The 21,586-nt window shown below is 46.7% G+C and overlaps 3 protein-coding genes across 3 annotated transcripts; 2 read left to right on the top strand and 1 right to left on the bottom strand.

Moving 5' to 3' along the window:
* Window positions 1–218: 218 nt before the first annotated feature.
* Window positions 219–6,879, top strand: LOC120451146 (protein abnormal spindle). Its single transcript, XM_039634573.2, has 6 exons — window positions 219–412; window positions 485–661; window positions 731–943; window positions 1,023–5,904; window positions 5,966–6,267; window positions 6,325–6,879. The coding sequence occupies exons 1-6, from the start codon at window positions 398–400 to the stop codon at window positions 6,598–6,600; spliced, it is 5,865 nt and encodes a 1,954-aa protein (XP_039490507.1). The 5' UTR covers window positions 219–397; the 3' UTR covers window positions 6,601–6,879.
* A 365-nt stretch (window positions 6,880–7,244) lies between these two features.
* On the bottom strand, window positions 7,245–11,559 carry LOC120451147 (allatostatin-A). The gene is made up of 3 exons (XM_039634574.2): window positions 11,361–11,559; window positions 7,790–8,244; window positions 7,245–7,733 (listed from the first exon to the last, which is right to left on the bottom strand). Exons 2-3 carry the CDS (start codon window positions 8,169–8,171, stop codon window positions 7,663–7,665), a joined length of 453 nt encoding a protein of 150 aa, XP_039490508.1. The 5' UTR covers window positions 8,172–8,244; window positions 11,361–11,559; the 3' UTR covers window positions 7,245–7,662.
* Window positions 11,560–15,866: 4,307 nt separating this feature from the next.
* On the top strand, window positions 15,867–17,564 carry LOC120453572. The gene has a single exon (XM_039638329.1). The coding sequence runs from the start codon at window positions 16,044–16,046 to the stop codon at window positions 16,293–16,295; it is 252 nt and encodes an 83-aa protein (XP_039494263.1). The 5' UTR covers window positions 15,867–16,043; the 3' UTR covers window positions 16,296–17,564.
* Window positions 17,565–21,586: the final 4,022 nt, after the last annotated feature.

Below are 21,586 nucleotides of genomic sequence, written 5' to 3'. Positions count from 1 at the left end.
ACATTTATCATAAATCTTGTTTTTAAATCGACATTATATTTACATATGATAGTTTGAATTTAAATTTGGCGCTAATATAACATTGCAGCGTTCACACTAAACTTGATATTTTTAAGTCTATCGAAAACCATTTTGAAGACCCCTAACATTTCACAATCGATAGATCCGATAGTTAGATAGCCCTTTGCGCCAGCAATCAAGCAATCGATTATCGGCGTCGCTTCGTTTCGAATTTCAGTTCGAATTTGGATTTTTGCGGCGACGCTCTAATTTGTTTAATTGTTGTTCGTTAATTGTGTTAATTGTTTAGTTAGTCGCTGTGTTAATGGGCCACTAAGTCAGCTGCGAGCCCGTTTTTGTTTCGTTCAAGTTATTTCTGTTTTGGTCATTCCCTGCGATGAGCGCCTTTGAGGTTAGTTAAGTCCTCTTTTTGGGACTCTGGCAATAATTTTGCGTAAAATGACTGGACTCCCGTTACTTACAGATCACAGTGACGCCATCGCGACTAAAGCAAAAGAAGCGCGCCGAAGGACGCGAGCCCGCCGTGGTCGTCATGGCTCCGTTCTCCGCCAAGGCGATTGTGCAGTTCGAGGATGTGCCGATAACAAAGACAGCCCGGCGCCAGGTGCGCGTTCTCAATCCCAGCGACGACGACATCGAGGTTAGTGGGTTATATACTGGTTAGATACCTGGCAACTGTTATTTGATCAATGGAACGCCCGCTATACAGGTCAAGGTTATGAAGACCATCCGGGAGGAGCACAACCTAAGCCTGGAGTGGATGGAGCACACGGTGCCAGCGAGAGATGAGGTTTCCATGGAACTCGTTTGGAGCCCCCTGCTTGAGGTGGCCTGCAAGGAGACGCTGCAGCTGATTGACAATCGCAACTTCCGAAAGGAGGTGATGATCATACTCAAGTCCAAGAGCAACCAGCCGGTCAAGGTCAGTGAAAAAATGCATTTACCACCCCTTTTACCTACTTACCCTCTTTGGCATGTATCTCTTACCTTTCTACCTGAAGAACCCGCGCAAATTTCCGACTGTCGGCAAGACCCTGCAGCTGAAATCGCCGACAGGAGCTGGCAAGACAATGAAAAGCGTGGTATCTGCTGCTGTGCAGCAAAAGAAGCGTTTGTCTGCTGCAGCCGCGCCTCCCTCCAAGCAGACATGGCGAGTGACTGCTCCTGCGCGTCCTGCTGCCCGTCCACATCCACCTCCACCGGCTCCTCTTGTCGAGAAGAATGTATACAAGCCCCCACAAGAGGAGCCCGTATACATATCACCACAGCCTCGCAGTCTTAAGGAAAATTTAAGCCCCATGACGCCAGGAAACCTACTTGACGTGATTGATAATCTGCGCTTCACACCTCTCACCGAAACCCGTGGCAAAGGGCAGGCTACCATTTTGCCGGACAATCTGGCCGCCTGGCCCACACCCAAACTTAATGGGAATGTAAAACCATGTGCCAATGATATGCGCCCGCGTCGAATCACTCCCGATGATCTAGAAGATCAGCCTGCCACAAACAAAACGTTCGATGTAAAGCATTCCGAGACTATCAACATATCGTTGGACACCTTGGACTGCTCCCGGAACGATGGACAACCGCATACGCCCCTAAATAAGACCACCACAATAGTGCATGCCACGCACACTCGAGCCCTTGCCTGTATTCGCGAGGAGGAGGGACCAAGCCCACCTAGGTCGCCCGCGAAGAGCGCCATACATGACCTGAAGAGGGATATCAAGTTGGTGGGCTCACCCTTACGGAAGTATTCCGAGTCTATGAAAGATTTGTCACTTCTATCGCCACAAACTAAGTATGCCATTCAAGGCTCAATGCCTAATCTGAATGAAATGAAAATCCGTTCGATTGAACAGAATCGATACTACCAGGAGCAGCAGATCCAGGTGAAGGGCAAAGACTTGAATAGCTCCTCTAGTAGCGAGGCTAGCTTGGCGGGCCAGCAGGAGTTTCTATTCAACCACAGTGAAATCCTTGCTCAGTCCAGTCGTTTTAATCTCCACGAAGTTGGCCGAAAGTCGGTGAAGGGAAGTCCGGTGAAGAATCCGCACAAGCGCCGCTCTCATGAGCTGAGTTTCTCGGATGCACCTAGCAACGAATCCCTGTACCGCAATGAAACTATGGCAATTTCTCCACCTAAAAAGCAACGAGTGGAGGACACCACTCTGACCAGGAGTGCAGCGCCGGCAAACGCATCTGCACGAAGCAGTAGTGCTCACGCCTGGCCACACGCCCAGTCCAAGAAGTTTAAGCTGGCCCAGACCATGTCACTGATGAAGAAGCCCGCCACACCAAGAAAGGCCAGGGACACTAGTGTCCAGGCTTCCGTCAAGCTGTACGATTCCGAGCTGTATATGCAGACCTACATCAACCCGGATCCCTTTGCGGCCACTACCACAATGGACCCCTTTCTGGCCTCCACCATGTATTTGGATGAACAGGCTGTGGAACGTCATCAAGCTGACTTTAAAAAGTGGTTAAATGCCCTTGTTTCCATACCCGCTGACCTGGACGCGGACTCGAATAGCAAAATAGACGTCGGTAAGCTTTTTAACGAGGTGCGCAACAAGGAGCTCGTGGTGGCTCCCACCAAGGAGGAGCAGTCTATGAACTACCTAACGAAATATCGCCTGGAGACGCTTCGTAAGGCTGCTGTGGAACTATTCTTCAGTGAGCAGATGCGCTTGCCATGCTCCAAGGTGGCCGTCTATGTCAACAAGCAAGCGCTGCGCATCCGTAGCGATCGTAATCTTCACCTGGACGTCGTTATGCAACGCACCATACTGGAGCTGCTGCTTTGCTTCAATCCTCTTTGGCTGCGCCTTGGACTGGAGGTGGTCTTCGGAGAGAAGATCCAGATGCAGTCCAATCGAGACATTGTTGGCCTAAGCACCTTTATCCTCAATCGCTTGTTCCGCAATAAGTTTGAGGAGCAGAGGTACAGCAAGGCATACACACTCACCGAGGAGTACGCGGAGACCATCAAGAAGCACTCGTTGCAGAAAATCCTCTTCTTGCTGCTCTTCCTCGATCAAGCAAAGCAGAAGCGCATCGTCAAGCACAATCCCTGTTTGTTTGTGAAAAAGTCGCCACATAAGGAGACCAAGGATATTCTGCTGCGCTTCTCGTCAGAACTGCTCGCCAATATTGGTGATATTACGCGGGAACTGCGCCGCCTGGGTTACGTTCTTCAGCATCGGCAAACATTTTTGGACGAGTTCGATTATGCCTTCAACAACTTGGCAGTGGACTTGAGAGATGGCGTGCGGCTTACCCGCGTTATGGAGGTCATTTTACTGCGCGACGATCTAACCCGCCAGTTGAGAGTGCCAGCCATCTCTCGCCTCCAGCGGATTTTCAATGTGAAGCTAGCTCTGGGAGCCCTTGGTGAGGCCAAGTTCCAGCTAGGCGGTGACATCTCCGCCCAAGACATCGTTGACGGACATCGTGAGAAGACACTTTCCCTGCTCTGGCAAATTATTTACAAATTCCGCTCGCCCAAGTTCCATGCGGCGGCCACGGTGCTACAGAAATGGTGGCGCCGTCGCTGGCTGCACGTTGTCATCCAGCGGCGCATCCGTCACAAGGAGCTAATGCGTCGCCACCGGGCCGCTACTGTCATTCAGGCCGTGTTCCGTGGCCACCAGATGCGGAAGTACGTAAAGTTGTTCAAAGCGGAACGCATCCAGGCCGCCATAATCCTGCAAAAGTTCACGCGTCGCTATTTGGCACAGAAGCAGCTATACCAGAGCTATCACAGCATTGTCACCATCCAGCGCTGGTGGCGGGCCCAACAACTGGGACGGCAGCACCGCCAGCGGTTCTTGGAGCTCCGGCAGGCTGTAATCTTTCTCCAGCGGATCTGGCGGCGACGCCTCTTTGCCAAAAAGCTATTGGCGGCGGCGGCAACAGCCAGACTTCAGCGATCCCAGAAACAGCAGGCAGCTGCCAGTTATATTCAAATGCAATGGCGGAGCTATCAGTTGGGCAAAATTCAGCGACAGCAGTTCCTGCGCCAGAGAGACCTCATCATGTTGGTCCAGCGCAGGATGCGAGGCAAGTGGAGTATGTTGAAGCAGCGCAAGGAGTTCCAGCAACTAAAGCGTGCAGCTATACATGTGCAACAACGCTGGCGAGCAAAGCTTTCAATGAAAAAGTGCAAAGCTGATTACTTGGCACTTCGTTCCAGCGTTCTTAAAGTGCAGGCTTACCGGAGAGCCACAATGCAGATGAGAATAGATCGCAATCACTACTGCTCTCTCCGGCAAAATGTTATCCGCTTGCAGCAGCGGCTGAGGGCCACCATAAAAATGCGCGAACAGAGGGAAAAGTATCTGAGGCTGCGTAATGCCACGATACTCGTTCAAAAACGTTACCGCATGCTCCAACAAATGATCCAGGATCGCAATGCATATCTTAGAACACGCCAGTGCATCATCAATGTCCAGAGGCGCTGGCGAGCCACACTGCAGATGCGTCGAGATAGGAAGGACTACCTTCGGCTTCAATCGGCAACCAGGCTAATTCAAATCAAGTACCGTGCCAAGCGCGAAATGGAAAAGCAAAGAGCCGAGTTCCTGCAACTGAGGAAGGTAACCCTTGCAGTCCAGCAACGCCGGCGAGCGTTACTGCAGATGCGAAAGGAGCGCCAGGAGTACCTGCATCTCCGCGAGGTGACCATCAAGCTGCAGCGCAGATTCCATGCCCACAAATCAATGCGGTTCATGCGAGCCAAGTACCGCGGCACCCAGGCTGCCGTGAGCTGCCTGCAGATGCATTGGCGCAATCATCTGCTCAGGAAACGGGAGCGAAACAGTTTCCTACAACTGCGCCAAGCAGCTATAACACTGCAGCGACGTTACCGAGCTCGTCTGACTATGATCCAGCAGTTGAAGAGCTATGCCCAGCTGAAACAGGCAGCTATTACCATTCAAACGCGATACAGAGCCAAGAAGGCAATGCAAAAGCAGGTAGTCCTATACCAAAAGCAAAGGGAAGCCATTATCAAAGTGCAGCAACGATACCACGGCAAACTGGAGATGAGGAAACAGATTGCAGTATACCAAGAGCAGCGAAAGGCGGTCATCCGCCTGCAGAAATGGTGGCGCAGCATACGCGAAATGCGGCTTTGCAAGGCGGGCTACCGGCGCATTCGGCTCAGTTCGTTGAGCATTCAACGCAAGTGGCGGGCCACAGTGCAGGCTCGTCGCCAGCGGCAGAACTTCTTGAACACCATCCGCAAGGTGCGACTTATGCAGGCGTTTATCAGAGCCACTTTGCTGATGCTGAAGCAGCGCAGGGAATTCGAGTTGAAGCGAAGGGCTGCCGTGGTGCTGCAGCGACGGTTCCGTGCCCGGTGTGCCATGCTAAAGGCGAGACAGGATTACCAATTAATCCAATCCTCTGTGATCCTGGTGCAGCGCAAATTCCGTGCTAATCGCTGCATGAAGCAGGCACGCCAGGAATTTATCCAGCTGCGTACACTGACCATCCACCTGCAACAAAAGTTCCGTGGCAAGCGTCTAATGGTGGAGCAGCGTGATTGTTTCCAACTGCTCCGCCGTACCATGCCGGACTTCCAGGCGTGTGCCCGCGGATTTATGGCTCGCAAACGTTTCCAGGCCCTGATGACACCCGAGATGATGGACCTAATCCGCCAGAAGCGCGCCGCCAAGGTTATACAGCGCTACTGGCGTGGCTATCTCACCCGTCGACGCCAGAAGCACCAGGGACTTTTGGCTATCCGAAAGCGTATTGTCCAGTTGCGGCACGAGGCAAAGGCGGCAAACTCTGTGCGCTGCAAAGTCCAGGAGGCGGTGCGGTTCCTTCGTGGACGCTTTATCGCATCAGATGCGTTGGCAGTCCTACAACGATTGGGTAAGTGTTCCATTTAAGTTAGTCCCTATCCTAACTAATCCCTGATTTATAATACCCGCAGATCGCCTTTCGCGCACTGTGCCACATCTTTTGATGTGGTGTTCGGAGTTCATGTCCACGTTTTGCTACGGCATCATGGCTCAGGCCATTCGCTCGGAGGTGGATAAGCAGCTTATCGAGCGCTGCAGCCGGATCATCCTAAATTTGGCGCGCTACAACAGCACCACGGTGAACACGTTCCAGGAGGGAGGTTTGGTCACCATTGCCCAGATGCTATTGCGCTGGTGCGACAAAGACAGTGAGATATTCAACACGTTGTGCACCCTCATTTGGGTATTTTCACACTGCCCCAAAAAGCGAAAGGTAAACAGAGAAGGGATTACGTTTATGGGATTTTAATCACATCTTTATGGCTTGCAGATCATTCACGACTACATGACCAACCCAGAGGCCATTTACATGGTGCGTGAAACAAAGAAGCTCGTCGCACGCAAGGAAAAGATGAAGCAGAATGCCCGCAAGCCGCCGCCAATGCCAACTGGACGGTATCAAAGCCAAAAGATAAGCTTCACGCCCTGTTCACTGCCCAGCCTGGAGCCGGACTTTGGAATCATCCGCTACAGTCCCTACACATTCATATCGTCTGTTTACGCCTTTGATACCATCTTGTGCAAGCTGGAGATTGACATGTTCTAGATCTAGGAAAATTCACCTTTAAATGTTTGTTTGAAACAGTTATGTGTTGTGTTTTAAAATAGTCAGATAAATTCATAGACCATGCTAGTTTTTTGAAGACAATTAAGAATAGTTTAAGATAATCTAAGAAGGTCTTACCAATGTAAAGTACGAGGATAAGTTAACATGTATATGCTGCAAACGAAATTTGTAATTGATATTTTAGTAGGAAAACGAAGTGGATTGTTTTTATAGGAGACCACAAACCGAACTGAAGAATAAAGACAAGTGAAAGTGAAATTCCAGTGTATTTGCTTACGCAGTCTAGCTGCGACTATGTTTATTTGGGTACGTATGCAAGTATTCACAAAACAATTACATATTTGTAATTATATAGTTAAATTAGTAATCACTTTGTCAAACACTTAGTTACACCGATATTAGTATGCAGTTTGTTTGCAGTAGTTTACCCAATATTCGTGCTCCTCCGCTGACGACCACAACGAATGCCACTCGTGCCGCTCTTTCTGTGAGAGATTGCCCCAAGTATATAAGTTTAAATCCGCGTGTATATTAATTAATGCCCCTTTAAAATTGTACATATATGGAGTACCATCATAAATTGGATTGAATATGCATATATAATAGATTCGTATAACATTATATGTATTTCTTCCTTGATAATTGCACACGCCAGTTTCATTCTCAATCTGTTTTCCCTTTATTTGCATTTTGTTCATCTCTTTTTTTTTTGTGTATTTTTTTCGCCATTTGTCATATTATATTTAGAGGCTGCCGTTAAACGCATCGATTTGAAGAACTTAATATAAATACCATTGGCTCTACCGATTTCATATATAATAAATATGTGTGGGACGAGGGGCGTGCAAAGAGTTGGCTTGGATACGAAGACATTTAGATTGCCTCCTGAATGTGTGACCTAAGTTTGGAGAAGAGTCTGAGAGCTTTTTTCAAGTGCGTTTTAGATAACTTTAGTTTAGGATGAGCTCCTGGCCAAATGGCGCACGGCTGGATTGGGATAAGTGCGCCATCCGGGGAGAAATTGGGCCAGCAGGATTGGACTTAACGTCGGCCCAGGCCAAAGTTGAAGGGTTGCGGACGCGTCGTTCGCTTGTTCTGTCGGCCAGGACGCACTGCAAGCCCAAGGATTAAAGATGGATCAAGAGAGCACAGTGGTCAGTGGACTTACCAGCACGCTCGGCTGCCAAGTAGTTCGCTGGCGGCACTCTGTAGTCGATCTCGTTGTCCTGCTCGTAGTCGTAGTCACTGCGTTTGCCCAGTCCAAAGGAGTAGGGACGCGACCTCTTGCCCAGACCAAAGTTATAGACCGGCAGGCGCTTCATTCCCGGTCCGCCGTTCGTGTACATATAGGCCCGTCGTCCCAGACCGAAGGCGTACCGCTCCACCCGCTTGTCGATGTTGTCGCCGCCGTCGGCCAACTCATCGGCGGCCAGCAGGACATCGGCATCGCTGTCGCCGCTGCGCTGATCCTGGCCAATTACCGGGGAGCTGGCGATGTAGCCGACGCAGCAAACTGCCAGCAGCAGGATGTGGGCGTGAAGGGAGTTCATTGTGATGCTGTGGGCGTGGCACGGAATGGGGCACGTCTGGCTGCTGCTACTGCTGCTGTTGCTCTTGTTGCTGCTGCAAAAAAGTCAGCAAAGACAAAGTGAGCAGGCGACGAATAGAATTTTAAGCAATTCTCTGTGTGTCAAAGCGTTGCATACTTTGCGGCGACAGTTGTCGCCTCTCGTAAACAAGGATACTGGGGCATTAGGGTGGCCCAAAACGGTGTTAAGTGAATGAAGGGATGGGAAGACAGTTTCCATAATTTATGGAAAATAAATTCATTATTAAAGTATTAAAAGAAAACAGCAGCTAGCTAGTAGAGATAATTTATAATTATTATTGGAATAGAATAAAAACATATTTAACACATCAAATTCCCGTCGCCTCACAAATATAAATCCACCCTAATGCGTACCCTCAAACGAATATTTATGCAAAATAAAGAAACAAACAATCGACGTGGAATTTCGGCCCAACACACAAAATATGTCAACGGCAAACAAATGCCGACGCGTTGACAGCCCGGCAAAATGGCAACAGAAATTTGGCAGTGGCAAACAGCAGCAAACAGAGGCAAACAGTCAACGGAACCAAGAAGAATAACGAACGAATAAAAATGGCCTGCAGAACACCGAAAAATGTGGCCAAAAGTTTGATGCCACCGCCGGCAGTCATGCGGAAGGTCCATGGTCCTTGATCCTAAGGATGCTTGGCCAACTCCAATTGCAGCAGACGCGACGGGTTTTTCTTTTCTGCTGGTCTTGCAGGTTGGGTCGTAAAAGTTATTATTTGATCCGCGCGATGAGATGAATTAAGTGGCTTAATTCCCGCCGCAGATGCCACAATTAGCCAAGAACAATTACCCAAAAATTCAAACGCGACCAGACCAGACCAGTAAACTAACTTGGCTGGGGGAGTCCTGCTCGCTGGATTCCATTAGCGGAATAGCACCGTCAGTCAGTGGCAGTCGTCAACGCTTTTGTGGCGATGTCAGTGCCATCAATTTAAAGTGCACGTCGTGAATGAAGAAGCCACCAGCCACGAGAAGTAACGTGGTTGCATTTCCGCCGGAAAACTTGACAGCCGGAGCACGTAATGTCGAGCTAAGAACACCCGCTGCCTCCAGATACTTGTTGTTTGGCTAGGCAAATTAACTTGCTGACAATTTTCCATTAGAAAAGAAGCTAGGGGCTTAAATGCCATGACCCTTGACTCGCCGCCGCACATAATTATGTGCAAACAGAGGGCGAATCAATTAATCGAAGCCTACGACGTGTAGGCTCCAAAATGTTGCGCATACGCACCGTGGGCTGGTCATAAATTCGCTGGGTGCATGTGCAACAGGGCCACAAATCATGCAACAGGTTCACCAAAGACCGCAAAAGGCCCGGTGGGAGCCCCTGACCTCCAAGTTTGATTTACAATGGGGGGCAGCGCCATGGTTGGCAGCTGTGCATTTTCCACGCAGGACAATAAAAGCAATGACTATGAGTGCGGCAGTGCGAAAGGCTATGGCCGCGAGATAATAGGCGGAAAATCGTCACATTTGTTAGACTTTATCAACCGCAACACGACGACGACAACAAAACGAGGAGCACCAGCGCCACGACGAACCAATCGTAAATCTGACGGCGAGGGGGGGGGGCAAAACATGGGGTTTTGTGAAAAGTGTCAACACCTTTCACTATTATTTCCATTCCTGCAATAAAATCTTGTTTGTCGTCCACAACAAAGCGCCCTTGGCCGCAAATGAGATTCAGGCATTATCTGTTTATGAATTTATGCCACTTTTGGGCCATAACTCTTTTGGTCGCTGGTCTGCTGCTCCGCTTGTCTTTTCTCATATCCGCAGCGGCGATTAGTTTTGACCGCCAAGCGGAATGCAACGGAAATTCAAAGGAGCAGCACCACGAAGGACCCCGCCTAATTAAGTTTGAAAGTTTGCAAAGTTTCCTTAGCTGCCGCAGCTGCCAAAGCAGAAGGCCATAACAACACGGCGGCCAAAGGGATATAAGCAAATTTGCAGCTTTGCACAGCAAGCCAAAGCAATTTCAGCTGATGTAGCAAATTACGACAGACAGATCCCTCAGGTGGAGCAAAAGCCGAAGCTAAAACTCAAAATGGGCGAAAAATTAGCTGGGTGCAATTGAAACGCTTTTTTAAATTGAAAGCCCTGCCGTGGGGCGAGAACGCCCATGTTTTCACCTTTACCCTCTAAGCTCTCCTAATTAAGTTACGTTCAGGTAATGAAGTGGCTAACTTCTTTGCGCCAATTTATGGCGGTTAGGCAATAAAGAGCCAGCTTCACCGCCTCATGGCTCCCAGATCCTTTCTGCAGCTCCATTGTTTTGTGTTCTTACTTTCTTTTTTTTTTTTTTCAATGTGGCTGACCCTTGTCGTCGAGCTCCCTTTTCCGTGTTGTTCCTTAGTTCGACATGTGTATCAATTCTGCAAGTAAACATAAACTGACCCTGGAGGGGCGAATCATCCCCATCTTTCTTGCCCCAACATCAATCAACAATTGTCCTCCGATTTGTTTATTCAATATTCTCGTCCTTGGCTTTTGTGGATACATTCCTATGTGTGATCCCATTTTTTCTGCTATTTTTTGCTCTCGGCGTGTTGTTATTTATTTAATTACAATTTGATTGAGGCTTGTCTTTTGTCTTCTAGCATTTTTCTTCTGCGACTGCAAACGTTTTGGCTGAGAGTTGGGTGATGTTGCCTTTGTTGCCATATGTCAATTGTTGCCCGAGGCAATTTATATAATCAAATTTGGTTTTGTCTTCTCGCTAAGCGATTGAAAATGAATTCAATTTGAGCGTTTTTCTCCAGATCAAAAACGAACACAAATTGCATTGGTTTTCTTTGCATACTTTTTGGGGCGAAAGTGCTGATTGAGTGTAGGGTTCACTTTAGAACGTGTCTTGGATTTATTTGAAATTTAATTTAAAAGCAATATTTGCTAGAATCTTGAAGTTTTTCAACTAAGTGTATTTATTAAATAATAATAATCGAAACATATACCAATCTTTTTTTATAAGATAAAAAGGGAAATTTTATAATTCAAACACATGTGTTTCACTTTCTTTGTAAGATTTTAATTTTTGGGATAAAATGAATGAATTTTTCGGATAAAAGCCTTCACTTGAATAAGCAATAATTACAATAACATTTATGTCAAAACTTACAGCGAAATCCAAAAGCCGCTGGAAAAACTCACAGACCGAAAAGCACAGAGACCGCGAAGCAACTTTCAAAGGATCGACTCTACGATGCAAGGACAGGATACGCGGTGCAACTCGAGTGTTCGGAGGTACCGCGGACTAAATCGGCTGCTGCTCCTGTGGCACGTTGACAGATCAAATGTCGGTTAAGTTTTGAATCCGCATCCGCTGGCGCTCGGCCTCTTATATGAGCGCTCTGCGCGCCCTTATCAACGAGCCACCCACACACACACACGACAGCCGCCAGAGGTGACGACACTGTGTGGTGTGGTGGATTCTGTGCCCGTTTCTCACCACAAACGGGGGGTGGGTTTTGGTGGCTCGTATTGCGGGGTGTCCTTTGCGCCAAGGATGTAACAAGTGTCCGTGGCCATGCGGCTTTGCCGGAAAAGCCAGGCCAAGTCAAGACACATTCCTCGCGGAGATGGTGAAACCAAAGTCGCGTTTCTGGTAAGGTGAGGAAAAATGCAGCTGAAGGATGCAAACACCGCACGTAGTGCGAGTTTGTATGCTAAGCAACGGTGCGTATGATGAATGCGCTGTTGAGGTTCATTAGGAGGTCGCTGTGACCGACACCCACGGCATAACATCCAACTATTTCTCATTTCAATGGAAAATTGCCAGCTGACTGGGTGCGCATTACTCAAATGCAGGACACTCGCCGTCGGCCCTTCTTTGTGGGGAATCCTTAGAGCCAGCTGACAACTCGAATGACATGCAACCCCGGCTTTATACTCGATAAACCGCCTGCTTTTGCGGCTGTAACATTTCAAAAGCGCAAAAGTCGAGGAATTTTATGCGGAATACCAGCAAATACACACATATATATTTTTTACAACGCCGCTTTCCGGCCGGAAGGCATAACATTTAACATTTGTCCTGTCTTAATGCCACATTTGTCCCCTTTCTTTGCGGATTCGACGCACTTTGTCGATTTCAATGGGATATCCTTTAAGATGACAGAATATAAAGACTGTGGAACAAGAGTGGTTTTAAGTTTTAGAGTTACCAAACTCGTATCATTATTTACTAGGCATTTTACTAATATACTTACTAATACATTGTTGTTACTATTTTACTTACTTCTCAGCTTATTTTGCCCATATTTCCGATCAATCTGCTTCCAATGCATTCCGGGCAATTACGCAGACGGAGGGGGGAGGGGAAAGGAGCTGGGAAATAGCCATTACCCAGGGAAATCCCGCTGAGACGGTGCTCAGTTGTAAATAGTTTAATTACGAATAAAAGCAAAAATCGCTGGCTAATTGGAAAATATTGAGTAAATGAGCACCACCCATCCGCCTTCCGAATATGGCTTAAAGTGTCCTGGGCGCACGGGTCGTATACGCAATGTTAAAAGCACAGCAGGGGACTCACCGAAATTGCATTGAGATTTGTGGCGCAATTACAATTTGTCCTAGAAATTGATACGTTTTTATGGCTTTCTGGGAAAAATGGCGGCTAATTGTGCTCATGACGTCAGTCGTAATTAGTGAGGCATTAAGTTGCTGGAAAGCCAATGGCATCGATACCAGGCGATACCTTGGCCAACGAATGCAGCTGCAACCGGGGGATGTCATGGCGAATGGCTATATTCATACTTACGACGGGCCATCGATCATAAATCAGGCTGATAAGCGGGGTCCTAATGACATGGCTCGTAACACCAAAACATGCCCAAAAGCGTGGCCTGACACCGCCGCGTCAACGCACCGGAACAGGTTAATAAATTTCCCAGCGGTCTAATCACAGGCCAAGCAGCTCATTTGCGTATTCGGCATCTGGCAACTGGCATCTGGAATCATGTGGCACATATGGCCACAAGGAGGATATGGAATGGATGTGGTGCATGTGACTCGGTTCGATGCGATTTTGGTCGGCTGTGCCACAAGACAAGTTCAGCTATAAATCATCATCGCGGTAGGCAAAATAAGGCAAAACAAAGACACCAAACTAAACATGCTGTTGGCCGGACCAAAATAAAAAGAAAAATAATAAATAAAAACGAGGCACCCAACCAGTTTGGCCCACACCTACTCCACACACACACACACACACTGAGGCACTAACTTCCCACCGAAAAAATGCATAGGCGAAAACATTTTTGTAGTTGTTAGAGCGACGAAAAAAAAGAAGAAAAAAAAGTATATACATATAACCAAAACAACAATAAAAAATGGAAAATCACGATTCTTATGCAGGTTTTCGGAGATTTTTCCCACCAACAAGTTTTCGTTTGGGGTTTTTTCATCTCTTTTAATTGATTCTGCGCATGAGAAAAACGCAGTGCAATGTGCACTTGAGATCCAGATGAACTTATGTGGCGTCAGATATCAGCAACTTGGCCAACAACAATGGCAGCGGCATGTGGAAGCCACTAACTGGCAGCATAAATATGCATTTATAATTAGAAGTTGGCCGCTGGGCGAATTTGCTCAGAGGAACAGAGTCGAAAGCTGAGAAGATTTACGGCCAAGACAACCGGCTGTCTTTTGGCCAGCATCGAATCTGTGGGGGGAATGTGTAAGTGGGTGGCACTGGGTGCAGTGGGCCAAAATAGCATCTGGGTGAAGTACACATGAGGTGGAAGCAATAGGAAGGCAGCAAGTTTAAATCCTCCCAGTTTTTGAAAAGACGAGTCTGTTTATTAAAGGAACGAACTTGGATGAACATAGATTTATATCTTAAAGATACTTTTAACTCAGTTGCTAGAGAATAACTATGACTTAGTCTTAAGAACATTGCGAATAAGCTTTCGTGTGTTTTGTCAGTTATTTTTAGACACTTCTGGTTAGCACTATTATTCTAGCCACAACTGTTAGCACTTGCCTTTCACAAACATACATACATACTTACGTGTGTGTGCATAAGGTAACATACATATACATATGCAAGTGCGCCGGGAAGAGTCGTAAAATCGGCAAAGAATGTTGCTCGCTCTTCTGGTGCAGCTTCTACTCTCTCCAGTGCTCTCTTTCGCTCTCGCTGCGATGACACACTTTCCGACATATTTAAGTAGGTGAGCAAACGATCACCTGCGCTGGTGTGCGTGCGTGCGTGTGTGCGAGTGTTTGTTTGTTTGCTGGCACTTCAAGCACAAACATACGTTCTCCATTCTACGCTTCGCTGCATTGAAATTTCTTTTTTCGCTTTCTTTTCGATCCGATAGTGCCCTCCCTCTTTCTCTTTTCTTCTGTCCACCGTTTGTTCTGTACTCTTTCTCGTTCACTCTCTCTATCTCTCTCTGTGTTTCTCTGTGTCGCTCTGCTGACGTCAGCAGCGACTGCGGTGCTATATGTTATATGGGTCACCGTGACTTTTTGGTTCTTGGAGAAAACTGGTAGTACGAGTCTGCTGCCTCTTCTGCTGCTTGTTCTTCTTCTTCTTCTCCTGGCCGAGGAAAGTGACGATCGATCGAAAGCGAATGCGTTTGCTTGCGTTGGCTTGTCTCACCTTTGCTCGTTTTCTTCGCTCTCTCGCCTCCAGTTGGGAATTCTTTTCGGTTCTTTTGGGGTCAGGTTCAGGCTGTTAGAAAGGCATTTCCTCATTGGTTTGATTAGTCACTCGATTCAATTATGTAAAAGCATGGCCAAAATAAAGCTAAACAAACAAACAATCTACAATACATAAAGCCTGCTGCGAAAGGTGAATGAAACTTAATGAATGCCAGCAACAACAATAAACAGGTGAGTCGCTGCATTGCTTAGTGATTTTCACTTGCTGCCGCTGCTGACTCTTGTTGTTGTTGTTGTTATTGTTGTTGCGAGCGTGCCTGTGGAATTCGCAAATTGTTATGAGTAAAACTACAACAAAAACAAAGCTCCACCGAAAGAGAAATAAGACAAAAATAAAGAAATACATACAAAGACGACGTAAAGATTACACAAGCGCAGCGTCGTCAATTGAGGGAGCGCTTGAGGGGAGTTGGGTGGGGGATGGAGGTTGGGGAGAGTGAAGGGGCATTAGAAACAACACAACAACACTCTTCGCTGCAATCAAGAAAGCTCTCCCAAAAGCAGCGATTGCGACTGCGGCAGAAGCAGAAACAGCGGCTGCACGGAGAGAGCCACGATCAGCTGCAGACAGTACACTGGGAAAAATATATAGAAATTAGCAGAGATCGGAATTGTACAATAATTGTTAGTAAATGTAATAGTCGTTATCGTAAGCTCTTACTGTTACTTTTTGGTAATCTTTAGCAATTCACCCATATATGTTCGATTCCTATCTTTTTTTCGGTGTAGAGAAATTTATCATTTCACTGCAGCACAGTCGCTGCAACAGCGACGTCGGCAGCAAGCTCTCGCCGTTGCTGTTTCTGTTTCAACAGCTGCTGATCGCAGTGCTCTCTTGTTTTGACAGCCCTCTCTCTCATTGCTGCCGGCGTCGACGCTGGCATCGCGGCCGCTGCCTCTGCCGAGCGAGGCCTGGCCACAAAAACAACACCACAGCTTTTCGAAATTAGTTCTAGTGAGTCTGTGAAAGTGTGAGCGACTGCGAGGCGCGATCAATTGGCAAACAACCGCAAGCGGATCAACTGCTCTACACGCCACGCCACGCCACTCCGAAAATCGCCTAATAAATACACATATATTAAAGCGGGCTAGCCAGCAACAACACAAAAAAAACATCCACATCACGTGCAACATGTCGCATCAGTGCAGCTGCGGTCGCGACCTCAACAACAACTACGTCTCGTACACGAACGCCTACGCCAATGCGAATGCATCTCTGGACCGCGAGGCGGCCACCAGCGGCAAGTCCGGCGGTCCGCCCCGCGCCCAGCTGACGGCCAAGGTGATGTTCGGCACGGTGGGCGCCATCAAGGAGCTGCGCGACAAGGAGCAGCAGCAACAGCAGCAGCGGCAGGCGGCACGAGCGGGCGAGCGGCGCAACTGAGAGGAGGCGCGCGGACGGGGGCGGGGCGGGACGGGGCGGGACGAACGGCCGCTGGAGCGGTCGAGTGCTGTGCTGTGGGTTGTCGGCGGGGGATCTCTGGCTGATCGGAGGAAGGATAACACGGAGATTTGGATAAGACACAAAGAAATCGCGCCACTTCAAGGATCTAAAGAATTCGCGTTCAGTGAGTGAGCGCGATTGTAAAGAATTCGCGCAACTCCCAAGATTCCAATGGGTAATCCAAATAGTTTCGATTCGTTTGACCCAAATGGTTGATCCCTGGATCACGTTAGAGGCTTCAAAGTGTTGGCAGGGGACAGGGCAATCTGTGTAACGACATTCCTTCTCAACAATAACTATCCAAAAAGAAAAAAAAACAAGGAAAACAACAGCAAAAAAATTAAAAAAGATAGAAAAAAGAAACCGAGTACATCACATATTTATACACAACATTTTTTTTTGTCTGCCACACTATCTCTAACTCTCTCCATCTCCTGTAAGCTTCAGCAGAACTCTTTGAATCAATGTAAATTGTTTATTGCATATACATATTTATATACATATATACACACAACATAGTGCAATACTTTAGCTATACACGAAAACACAAAAAACACACACACGCCTAGCTGTAAGTTTGTTTTATTTTGTAAGTGCACACGCATACACACTCACTCATCTTACAATGTTGTTTAAATTTGTTTTGTTGTTCACGGGCCCCGCGATTTTTGGGCTGCGAGTGAGTAGTCTGGACACTTCCAGGTGCTTCCAGGTACTTCCAGGTGCCTCCAGATGCTTCCAGGTGCAGCTCAAAACGCAGGGCACGTAGCCCACACACTACACACTACACACACACCCCCACACCATGTAAACCATATAAACATAACTATGCCTATGCGTAATCCTTAATACCTATACCTATACCTATATCTATACTACTGTTACTACTCTAATAAGCATATTGTATGTGCCGCACGAGGAGAGGAAACTCAAAGCTGTGCCCCCAAAATGGGTGGATGGTGTTTGCTCAAGTGATTCGTACTAAAATGGCAACGAAATGCGATTAATCGCAGTGTGAAGTGCTGTAAGTGGCGAAATGAGAGAATTTAGTTTAGAGAGCGGAGCATCTACAATATATTTATTATACCTATGAAATAATATTAAACTGTATGTCTACTTGTACATCTACATCTACATCTATTTATAGAGCTAATCCCAACAAAGGCGAATAAAAATCGAACTTTTAATAAATAAAAAATAAAAAGCTGAAAATGGAAGAAACTTTTCGACTGGCGATTTCAATTACACCGACAATGAACTGCAGATTGTCGAGTGGGGGCGGCTTTTGGGGGCAAACCCTTTTCTTTCGCCGGTCGTCTGCGTGTGAAAGTAAGAAATGAGAGGCAGCAAAAAAAAAAAAAAAATTCAAATAAATTATAAATTACAATGGTTGGACGAGGGGGGGGAGGGCAAACGTAAAATATGCGAAACGAAAGCGAAGTCTACGGCGAGAAGGCAGAAGCCAGAAGGCAAAAGGCAACCTCGTGTATTATTTTATTATTCCAGCGATTCTTTTCGTATTCTGCCGCCGTCTCGCACTCTTTATCGCCCTCTCTTCTAATTACGAAGCACTCCGGGTCCGCCTGTCACTGTGTGCGTGAGCGGACCACACACTCACACACACTCACACACACTAGCACACGCACTGCCACACTCACCGCTTCTTACGCTCGTAACAGTGACCCAGTCTCGAGTTGGCGGCTCCCAAAGAGCCGCTGCTGTCGTCATCGCCGCTGGTACAGCAGTTCCATTCCGATTCCGATTCCACTTAACGCCCACACCGCCCCCACGCCACGCCCCCTTGGGCCGGAAAGTCAGAGCTTTTTGGGGTTTTTTTAGTGCATACGATTACGGAGGGTGCTAGACAGTTCCCAATCCTAATGGCAATACATATTAACGGTCTCTTATAAAACTTTATTATAAAGTTTACACTTCCGAGAATTGCACAATTCGATTGTTTTGTGATTTATAGTAGGAAAGTTTGCTTTTCGGTTACTGATAGCACATGTATTTTTGCTTATTATATGTACTATATATATATACTATATATTATATGTACTATAAGTACTTTACTCATAGAACTATTAGAAGGCAGGGTATCTGTCATTCGACCTCATGTACATCCCCCATTTTCATTCTTATCCCCCGTTTTGGAGGGCGCTCACAGTTCAATTGAATCCAATTGACCAAGTGCGTGGCTCTTGTCAAGCAAATACATTTGCTTACGTATACTTAATTTACGAGGCGTATACGTAATGCAACGCCCACCAATGCAACGCTCCACCGCCAGACGGGGGAAGGGGGGAATGGGGGAAATGGGGGAATGCTAATTGAGCCCATTTAGAGTGCTCTCCTCTGCATTATATTTTACCTTTGACTCGGTCTCCGTTCAATTCAACTGCTGCAGCTGCGGCGCAGTTGATGATCCAACTCTACGGATTAGCCCGATTCTCGACCGATTTCATCACCGATTTCGATCTGATAAGATTACGTGTAAGTGCAGCTAATAGCGCTCGAGAGGCGGCGAGAATCCGGCCATTAGTCCAAAGTGTGGGGGAATTTCAAGCTCGTGAGTAAGCGTTTTGAAATCCCTGCAGCTTGTGGTTGGTTAAGTGCATTATCCAAACAATTTAGCATTTATTCTGTACGATTTGTACGATAATTAGTAGCAATAATGTTGGGAAGTCATATGTTATTTGAGGTATTCATTGTTTTTGATTCTGTTTTCCGGGAAGTATGAGAACTAGAGATGCGTGTTTATGGTATTTCTATGCCCACGCAAATGAAAATTCTTTTTAAGTTCAGATAAGCCAGCATACACTGCCAAAAATATTGAAAACAACTGATTGGGTTCTAGAAATTTGAAATATTTGTGAAGTATAAGTATAAGTCATAAGAAGTTTCCATTTAGGTCGCTTAGAGTAAGGAATATGGATATACTTTGAATGGCATTTACTGGGTATTTACATACATATGTAAATACTATACCTAGTTCACCCAGATTCCCTTGTATTCACTATATGTGCGCCCCAAGACACTCGACCAACGATGTCAAAACTCTTGGCCAGCGGCACTATTTCCATACCGATACCCATACCCATACCCACTTCTATTTTAAGACATTTTGCATTGCTGATGTCATTTGTTTTCTATGCATATTCTGCTTTTCGCTGGGTCCAGTTTAGGTATAGTTTGCTCGATTTCCAAACCGATTCTATGCGTTAGTATTGGTGTTATTGTTGTCACTTGGCGGGGGTGATACTTGCGATACATCAGCATCGCAATTCACGAGGTGCAATTTTTGCGGCTCACCCAGGTGATCCCGACGTGGCTAAGAGTAAAAGCCATCACTTGCCTGCCGCCGGTAACAACATTTCTTTGTTGTTTATTTTTTTTTTTTTTGTATTTTTTTTTATTATTTCTCGAGTCGAGTGTGCTTCTCTTTCGCTCTGCTTGATTTTTTCACTTTTTCCTGCATGCGCTTGTGGCAAGAACTTTCTCTTCTAATTGAAAGCAGTTCGATGGCGGCGGGCGATAAGCCGGCGGAGCGGTACGTAAAAAGGGGCAGCGGTCCGCTGAGCAAAGCAAAGCAAACCAAACCAAAGCATCCAGCTGGGCATCTTTTGATGAACCGGCTACGTCGGCGATGGATTGGATGGGATGTGGATGTGGATGTGGATGTGGAGCTGGTTGGATGCCTCGATGTGAATGGTCGGGTGGGGACCAGTGGATCCAGATGAATGGCGATCGGATGGCATAGTGAGACATTTCTTATATTTCTGCCTTAATGGGAACTTTATGCAGCCGCAAGGCATTTTATCTCTCTCGCTTCGATTTGAATACGGAAAGAGGCGACGGCGACGGCGACGGCGATAAGCGCCAGCAAGTTGAAAATAAATAATAAATATTTAAGAGTAGAAGCGGGGTCTTGCTGCTGGAAAAAAAGCTGAAAAAGCTGAAAAAAAACTGAAAAAACTGCCACTACTCGGCCGGGCAGTGAATGAAAGCCAGCGGAGAACTGGTCGCTTGCCTGGAAGACTCTTTTTTCGAGTTGACGTTGGTGCTTTTTTATCTCCAAGTGGGTTTTTATACCCGTTACTCGTAGAGTAAAAGGGTATACTAGATTCGTTGAAAAGTATGTAACAGGCAGAAGGAAGCGTTTCCGACCATATAAAGTATATATATTTTTGATCAGGATCAATAGCCGAGTCGATCTGGCCATGTCCGTCTGTCCGTCCGTCTGTCCGTCTGTCCGTCTGTCCGTCTGTCCGTCTGTCCGTCCGTATGAACGTCGAGATCTCAGGAACTACAAAAGCTAGAAAGTTGAGATTAAGCATACAGACTCCAGAGACATAGAAGCAGCGCAAGTTTGTCGATTCATGTTGCCACGCCCACTCTAACGCTCACAAACCGCCCAAAACTGCCACGCCCACACTTTTGAAAAATGTTTTGAAATTTTTTCATTTTTGTATTAGTCTTGTAAATTTCTATCGATTTGCCAAAAAACTTTTTGCCACGCCCACTCTAACGCCCTCAAACCGCCCAAAGCTGCTACGCCCACACTTTTGAAAAATGTTTTGATATTTTTTCATTTTTATATTGGTCTTGTAAATTTCTACTGATTTGTCAAAAAACTTTCTGCCACGCCCACTATAACGCCTACAAACCGCCAAAAATTGTGTTTAAGACTCTCCTTCTCCCTTCCACTAGCTGAGTAACGGGTATCAGATAGTCGGGGAACTCGACTATAGCGTTCTCTCTTGTTTTTTTACTAGGTTTTTTTTTTTTTGATTTTGGTGAAGCTGTGGCATGTCTCGGGCTTTGCGGCTCGGCATCTTTGCTTCTTTGGCTTCTAATGGCAGCCGTGAGGTGAGAATCGATTTAGTTCGGTTTACGACGATCCCAGATACAAACGCGAAAAAGTTTTCGTTTCGTTGTGTGCTGTGCGCTTGCCTTAGGAATATACAACAAATCTTTGCCAGGAGTCGCCACCAGGAGACTAGCTAAGCAGCCAACTTGTGGCAACCAGTCAACAAGGAGATAGAAAATACAAAATCGCAGAACCAAAACAGTGAAAGTTCCCGGCTAATTGCTGGCAGGTGTTAATCACGGCAATTACGAACTACAAATTGCGCACCGCACTTGGGGTAAATCAATTTCCGTTTTTGCGCAAAAGATCATCCAACAAATTGATTATTATTAATGGCCGGAGTGCCACAGTTGGCTAAGTG

Source organism: Drosophila santomea, chromosome 3R, assembly GCF_016746245.2.
Source record: "Drosophila santomea strain STO CAGO 1482 chromosome 3R, Prin_Dsan_1.1, whole genome shotgun sequence".
Classification (NCBI taxonomy): domain Eukaryota; kingdom Metazoa; phylum Arthropoda; class Insecta; order Diptera; family Drosophilidae; genus Drosophila; species Drosophila santomea.
This window is presented reverse-complemented; position numbering and strand designations above follow the sequence as displayed.

Coding starts and splice junctions, on each gene's coding strand:
- LOC120453572 (XM_039638329.1), top strand. CDS start 16,044: ATGTCGCATCAGTGCAGCTGCGGTCGCGACCTCAACAACAACTACGTC.
- LOC120451146 (XM_039634573.2), top strand. Junction 662..730: donor CCAGCGACGACGACATCGAG/GTTAGTGGGTTA, acceptor CCCGCTATACAG/GTCAAGGTTATGAAGACCAT. Junction 944..1,022: donor AGAGCAACCAGCCGGTCAAG/GTCAGTGAAAAA, acceptor TTCTACCTGAAG/AACCCGCGCAAATTTCCGAC.
- LOC120451147 (XM_039634574.2), bottom strand. CDS start 8,171: ATGAACTCCCTTCACGCCCACATCCTGCTGCTGGCAGTTTGCTGCGTC. Junction 7,734..7,789: donor CTTGGCAGCCGAGCGTGCTG/GTAAGTCCACTG, acceptor TTGGGCTTGCAG/TGCGTCCTGGCCGACAGAAC.